This window comes from Lolium rigidum, chromosome 5 (assembly GCF_022539505.1).
Source record: "Lolium rigidum isolate FL_2022 chromosome 5, APGP_CSIRO_Lrig_0.1, whole genome shotgun sequence".
In the NCBI taxonomy this organism is placed as follows: Eukaryota; Viridiplantae; Streptophyta; class Magnoliopsida; order Poales; family Poaceae; genus Lolium; species Lolium rigidum.
Window position 1 is genome coordinate 107475270 of NC_061512.1, and position 7478 is coordinate 107482747.

At 44.0% G+C, this 7478-nt stretch overlaps 1 protein-coding gene across 1 annotated transcript; it reads left to right on the forward strand.

The window, feature by feature from the left end:
• Window positions 1-1752: 1752 nt before the first annotated feature.
• Window positions 1753-7087, forward strand: LOC124652956 (transcription factor LHW-like). The gene is made up of 10 exons (XM_047192008.1): window positions 1753-1901; window positions 2519-2665; window positions 2776-2857; window positions 3383-3424; window positions 3508-3567; window positions 3944-5671; window positions 5788-5889; window positions 6000-6140; window positions 6231-6356; window positions 6535-7087. Exons 1-10 carry the CDS (start codon window positions 1810-1812, stop codon window positions 6694-6696), a joined length of 2682 nt encoding a protein of 893 aa, XP_047047964.1. The 5' UTR covers window positions 1753-1809; the 3' UTR covers window positions 6697-7087.
• Window positions 7088-7478: the final 391 nt, after the last annotated feature.

Here is a 7478-nt window from a genome sequence, read left to right on the forward strand (position 1 = left end):
TAAGACAGGCTCTGCCACCTGATTGTCTTAGCCTCTGCCTTTTGTGCCCTCGCTGTAAAAAATAACAATAATGTTATGTGCCTGTTAATTTTAAAATTACCCCACCACTCCCTCAAAAGCATACACGACCACATAATTGCACTCCATGCCCACCTTTTGAAGGCCCCATACTGGCTCAACTGTGATTGTTCAATAACCTCAAGGGTACATCCGTCTTTGTTGTTAAGATAGAATTTTAGGGTACAAAAGTGGTGTTGTTTTTTGTACATGACAGATCATTAGTTGGATAAATCTAAGTCATCCGGTTTGTCTTCTTTCATAGGATTCCCAAGTGGTTATGTTATGTGAAGCTTTTCAATTTAAAAAGCGTGTTACATGGTACAATCTGACGAAAGCTTCTCAAACTGATTAGTTTTTTTTGGGCAGAAAGAGAAGAGATGTTTAATACTATTTGTATCATTATTATATGGGAGATATCCTAATTAACCATGCATTTGCTTGAAGCTTCTGGTCCAGGATGGCGCTTTCCGTTTTATATGAACTAGAGGTACGGACACATTAACAATTCTATTCACAGTTAGATTGAACCCACCGTTTGTTGGCGCGCGAGTGCTGATCATGGGATCATGGGTTATGTGTAGCATAGTTTCTTTATTCTTTACCACATAAACCATATTTTATTAATTTTAGGCCTCTCACCATTTTGGTTTGAGCAACTGCCATACAATACAACCCCGTTTTGATAGGTTCATCATGAAACAATGGTTCCTTTGTGATTCTTAAGGCCCTATTTGCTCGATCTTTGAATCTTGTTGCTTGTCTCAAGAAATAATTTCCCCCGCAGAAAAAATCAACAAATTAATCAATCACTAAAATGGGTTGTTCGAGCTCACCATCGCAATAAACCAATCACAAAATCTTTGTCTTGGACAACAAATATTTTCTCTCAAATTTTTTTCAATAAAAGGAATATATTAATATTCTCAAATTATGGTATTGGTATATTTATTAATCTTAGCAACATGTCACAAATGTGAAATGTGATGTAATTTGATACTTTTTTGTATCCACAGCCGATAGACTCTACTGCCCTATGGTTTGATAGGAAATTGGGTGGTCTGACAGTTGTGATGGGGGCATAAGCCTAGGGAGGCACACATAGAATGCCCATCCTGCCCCTCGTGGAGGGAATGATGCCTGCCTCGGGAGCCGCGACGGCCAAAGGGAAAGGAGGGGCAACCACAGAAAGCAACAAAGAAGAAGAAAAAAATTTCACACTCACCACACACATAGAGGGAGAGTCCCAGAACAGAGTGAGAACCCAAACCAAGCCAAAGCCAAAGCGGAGATTGACGACGACGCGCAGCAGCCGCCGCCGCTGTAGCAGCAGCAAAATCCTACTGCGCATTGCTCGCCGGCCCGCCCGCCGCCGCGCGGCTCCGGCGCTCCCGCTGCTCCGCCGGCGTCTCCACGCCACGCGCACGCACTCCTGTCGGAGGCGTCTCTGGCCCCGCGCGGTCCCCACTGACGCTGGGACCAGCGCACCCCGGCTGGTGGTGGGCCCCGCCACCGATGTCCGGCTGACGCCCCGCCGGCGGCGAAGCGAGCGAGTGCCGGGGCTCCGGCGGCGACGGAGAGGAAGGGCCGCGAGGTCCGCGCGAAGCAGGACGGCCGCGCAACCTGCCGCGGCGCCCAAGAAAGAGGCGGCGGCGGCGGCGGCGGAGTCCTTGTTCGGTCTTTGGTCCCCCTCCCCGTCGGAAGAGCTAGGGTTTGCTCGTTAGGGTTCCGTTGGGCTGCGGGGTGTCGGAGATGGCGGTCGGGGAGGCGCTGCGGCGGCTGTGCGAGGAGGTCGGCTGGTCCTACGCCGTCTTCTGGAAGGCCATCGGCGCCGCTGACCCCGTGTAAGTCCTTCCCATCCCTCTCCACCGCATTTTTTCCCTTTCTCCTCCCGCTCGATCTCGCGAAAATCGAATCTCAAACGAAGTTCTAGCCTTTTCTCTCTCTCAGTCTCCGGCGTCTCCTTTTGCTGGGTTTGGAGCTTTCTTGAACATTCCGTTTCAGCTAGATTTGCCTCGTACGTACGAGCGAAGCGTGCGCGGGGAAGATTCGTGGGATGGGGTATATTCCTCAGCGATTACTAATAAGGGGCTCCTTTCGCCCTGGGAAAGATGGCGCCTGGGAAAAAGAACGCGCGTGCGCCCGCCTGTGTGGGCGTTCGCTGATTCCTGCAAATTTAGTAGTAGTAGGTTCTTTTGCTACACGGAACATGAAGCGAAAAGCTAGTAGCGCCTTGTCTGTGTAAATGCGTGCTAGCTCCCGAGGCTTGAAAGACCCGGAATGTGCCAGATGCTCTCCAATTCGGTGCAAGCTTTTTTGGGAGGAAACGGGACAAGATTCGGGGGGATCATGGAGGAATGCTTATTTTACTAAATGCATTGCGAATTAAGCCTATGAACGAGCTTAGTGCCTTGGGAATTCCGCTCTTGTCTGATGATTTGTGTGCATTGGTGATGTGCAGGCACCTAGTGTGGGAGGATGGCTGCTGTGGCCACGCATCTTGTCCAGACGGATCTGAGGCTTCCGAGGGTGGGTGCGAATCAGGTGGCGCCGTCTGCACCCTTGTTAGGAAGGTTATGGCATCACAGCTTCACGTTGTCGGGGAAGGGTAAGCAAGAACAGCGAACACAATTCCTTTGTTACCAGCTAGTTCAATGTTCTTGGTTATCAGCTCGTAATTTTTTTTAATCCATGGCTTGCTGCATTCTGCTTTTTCAGTACCATTGGTCGTGCCGCTTTTACTGGGAATCATCAGTGGATTGTCCACGACACTGCCGGTGATCACGGGCTCAGACCTGAGGTAAAAAATTCTTCTCTTCTTCGTTCTTGCGAACTGATATAAATGTAGTCCAAATTCAGTTTTGCCTAGTCCATTTTTGCTGCTGTGTCATTAGTAGCATGGAGTCCCGGAATTTATGTCATTGCAACAATCCTTGTGGAGTTGTTTTTGTCCCCACTTATTTGTTCCTTATGTGTTGAAACTTTGGCATGTAGTGAGTTTAATCTACTCTTCTGCCAAATAAGTGGTCACTGGATAAGCTAGTTGCAAACGCACACACATGTCATCTGAACAAGTGGACATTATGTCAAGGTTCTGGTTAACAGTTTAACATGATTTACCAGATAAGTTTTATAGCTAGCCATGATGCTTCTCCCATAATGGTACCTAAATGTATTTTGGTAATGTAATGGAACCTAACCAAAATAATGTATTTTGTACCTAAATGTATTTTGGTAGTAATGTTTTCTTGTTTTGGATATATCTTCTATTCTAAGGTGAGCTTCCATAGCGTATTACTAAGCTGTTGTCTTTTAATGGTGATAGGTTGCTGCCGAGATGAATACTCAGTTCAGAGCTGGAATCCAGGTTAGTAGAATGATTACCCTTGCATAGTAGATCATTTACCAACAGTTAACTTCTGATCTCTTAATAAGTTGCTTGCTGCGCAGACTATTGCAATAATTCCTGTGTTACCACGTGGTGTACTACAGCTCGGCTCTACTAGTGTGGTAAGATAGCCAAGCTTTTGACAATTCTGATTAGTATATGTATCCTGCTCAAAACGTCTCGAAGTTCATTTCCCATTTTTTAATATGTGCCATGAGGTAGAACAGTAGGTACACTAGTACTACTTTACTTTATGACTACTACATAGTTGACTGGTCAAATATTCTGTTCTTTGGATCCTTGTATATAAACTATATTCATGGTGAGGCCCTAGGAAGACCAAACCTTCATTTGTATTGGAGTGGGGAGTTGGAAAGAAACATGATCTAGCATTACAATAAATTGTTCTTGATATAAACTATTACTATTGGGAATATGCTAGCTCTCCTGTTTGGGCTTCCAACATGTTGAGCTTATAAAATGCTTATTTTCTAACAGGTTATGGAAAATACAACTTATGTGCTTCAGTACAAGAAGCTTTGTTCTCAGCTAAATAATCGATCAAGTATGGTTGCATCTACTTCAGCTAAAAATGATTCTAGCCAGAAGGTTCAGCCACGCTCTTCGCATGGTCTTCTGGGTGTCTACCCTACAGATACTTGCTCAAAAGCCTTTAATGGGTCCACAGTGGCTTATGAACAGTTCTATGGTGCTGATGCGACAACAGTGTCAAGCAGTACATCAGTAAACACTGGAAGGAAAGCTTCCTTGCTTAAGGTGGCACAGAGAAATGATGAAGCTATCGGAGATCACAGTTTATTTGCTCCTGATATGAGGTTCAGACGACAAACTTCTTATTGTGACAGAAGAGTTGAAAGTGCCTCACAAAGCAGTGTGGTGAGCTCAGGTTTTATCTCTTCTACCTCAACATCAGCAGAAAAGCATCCATTGTTAATCAATGATGGACATCTAGAACTAGGAAACATGGAAGAGTCATCAGATATAAGAAGTCTTCTGCTAAAATCTCTTGCACGCCGTAACCCTGTTATCCATGAAAATACAAGCATGCCCCTGTTGCATGGAGGGAGTGAGGTGTTGGATTTTCTGAACAGTCGTGGAAATTTTGATTTTCTCCCTGAAGGTAACAGAATAGTCAAGTCTAACTTGTATAACAGCTCAACAAGTCAAGTATTAGACCAAAGTTGTAGGTCTACTTCTGGGATGACGGTGCACAATCCAGCTATTTCATATAAAATCCCCCAATCTGCCCAACTCATTATGAAAATGGGCAGTCCCAGAAGAGACTCGTGTCATGCTGCTGCGGCTCTATCCTCTGGGTCCGAAGTTCAAGCTTTTAGTGGATTAAAAGCAGAATATTCTCAGGAGAATCAACTGGATATTACGGATAATGTTTGCCAAAACGTAAAGGCTAAAGAAGTAAACGACTCCAGTTTTGCTGTAAGAATACAAGGTGTGAAGAATATGGATCGACAGAAGCTACCGGACATCTCAAGTGAACGATCTTCCTCATTTCTTATGGATTCAACTACAGGAAATGATTTGTTTGATATCTTTGGTGCTGAATTTCCTCACCTGTGCCACAATGTGGATGGCGATCTAACCTGGAACACTGCAAAACAGGAGAGCTCGCAGAGAGATGCTCCTGAATCATCAGTTTATCCTGACACCTCTCCAGTATTTGGTGCACTGGATGACGAGTTCCCTTTTTCGGGAATCTTCTCACTAACTGACAGTGACCAACTATTGGATGCTGTTATCTCCAGTGTCAATCCGGTTGGTAAGCAGATCTCTGGTGACAGTGCCTCTTGCAAGACTTCATTGACAGACATGCCTAGCACCTCTTATTGTGCCTCAAAAGAGGCAAAGCAACAAGAGTCATGTGGTGCTCCTCCTTTGCTAGTCAAGAATGAGTTGACCGTTTCAAATTTTGTTAAACAGCCATGTTTCCTGGAGAAGACTGAGGATGGTTGTCTCTCCCAAAATAATGGGATGCACAAATCTCAAATACGCCTTTGGATTGAGAGTGGGCATAACATGAAATGCGAAAGCGGGTCAGCCTCGAATAGTAAAGGTCATGATACACCAAACAAGGCAAACAGAAAGAGATCTCGGCCAGGAGAGAGTTCAAAGCCTCGACCAAAGGACCGTCAACTCATTCAGGATCGTATAAAGGAGCTCCGGGAACTTGTACCTAATGGGGCAAAGGTATCCTCTAATCGACTTTCCAAATTTTAATGGTACTTAAGTGATTATTTTAGACTTTGATTGCACTTGTATTCAAATTGGTGACAACTATTTCTCATGTCATTTGTTCTCAACAGTGTAGCATTGATGCTTTATTGGAAAAGACCATCAAGCACATGGTTTTCTTGCAGAGTGTGACAAAGCATGCTGACAACCTCAAGGATTCCAATGAATCTAAGGTATACACACATGTTAATTACAATTATTTTTACTTGCAGTTTATTACATCAGAAAGTAGTTGCAAACCTCATACAATCTTTTGCCTTGGCACTTGATAAACTTCAAACAGATACTTGGCGGTGAGAATGGTCCTCTTTGGAAAGACTACTTTGAGGGTGGTGCGACTTGGGCCTTCAATGTTGGCAGTCAATCCATGACATGCCCAATCATTGTTGAGGATCTTGACCGGCCTCGTCAGATGCTTGTGGAGGTAAAGGATTCTGTTATTATTTGTTCTTTGTGTTGTTAATCTCAATTCACATATTGTACTGCCCATTTGTTGACATTGGTATGTCTGCAGATGATTTGTGAGGATAGAGGGATCTTCCTAGAGATAGCTGACTTCATCAAAGGACTTGGATTAACCATCTTGAGGGGTGTGATGGAAGCACGCAAAAATAAGATCTGGGCACGGTTCACTGTTGAGGTAAGTAGTTCAAAGTATTATGAAGATCCATTGGTCGGGTCAGATCACACATGATTTATGTACTTGCAGAGCATCCCCATATTTCACGTGCGACAGCACTTTCTTCCCATGAATTTAACTGTCTGTTGCTCCTTTGGTTACCTTCGTCACGAGTTCTTACTGGGTCTCGTATGTGCAGGCCAATAGGGACGTGACTAGAATGGAGATTTTTCTCTCTCTCGTGCGCTTGTTGGAACCTAGTTGTGATGGCGGCGGATCAGGAGAGAATCCTGATAATGTGAAGAAGCCTCTTGGGATTGCACAACACCAAATTATCCCAGCAACAGGTCATCTTAGATGAGCACGGGCATCATCATCCGAGGCATCTTTCAAGAGCTAAGAGCAGGAGCTCAGTTTACTTCTGCAATGACTAGCATCGTCAGCTCACTGAGTAGCAGGTTTCTCGTACCCATGGATCTTTCTCAACCGGGCGTGCAGAAATCCTAACAGTAGATGCATGAAGACGTCGGCAAGCGGTTTAACAAATGATCAGTAGGAAGTGTTCGGCTTGTATAATCTTTGTTTTCTGTTTGTTACTAATGTTTGTTCTCCTGTTAGTGAGTTTTGTTCTGTTGATCTAGTGAATGGCAATTCTGAGTTGATCTACTCTTACAAATCACGAGGATTTGTTTTACATGTACCATGTTTTACTGGGCTACCTTTTGAGGTTTCATCCGGCGGCAATTTTACAACCATCTTCTCTGGGGCCGTTGTGCCAAGAAAGAGTAGATATGCATCTCTTACTTCCTACAAATATGTAGACAAAGCTGAATAACAATAGAATATACTAAACTAGCGACAAGTACCAAGCTGTTACATATTGCTTCAAAGCCATATTATACCGTCATATTTGTCCAGTTTTGCCGATGTAAGTTGTCCAAAATTTTGTAGGTCACATGGCACATATTTACAGTAAAATCCTGTATTTTTTATGGTTATAGGAGCAATAACCGTGTGTTGTTATGGCTAGATTAAAAGTGCTCAACACATTTGTTTTTGGCGAAACAAGTAAATTTTGTTAATAATGGCTGCTAAAAGACAATTTTTTCCAAATTAAAACATTCTATATGCAACTTCCGATAT

What these genes read in the sequence shown, in the direction of transcription:
- LOC124652956 (XM_047192008.1), top strand. Translation starts at nt 1,810, where the DNA reads ATGGCGGTCGGGGAGGCGCTGCGGCGGCTGTGCGAGGAGGTCGGCTGG. An exon ending in CTTCACGTTGTCGGGGAAGG is followed by an intron (nt 2,666 to 2,775) that starts GTAAGCAAGAAC and finishes CTGCTTTTTCAG; the next exon opens with TACCATTGGTCGTGCCGCTT. An exon ending in AGCTCGGCTCTACTAGTGTG is followed by an intron (nt 3,568 to 3,943) that starts GTAAGATAGCCA and finishes ATTTTCTAACAG; the next exon opens with GTTATGGAAAATACAACTTA.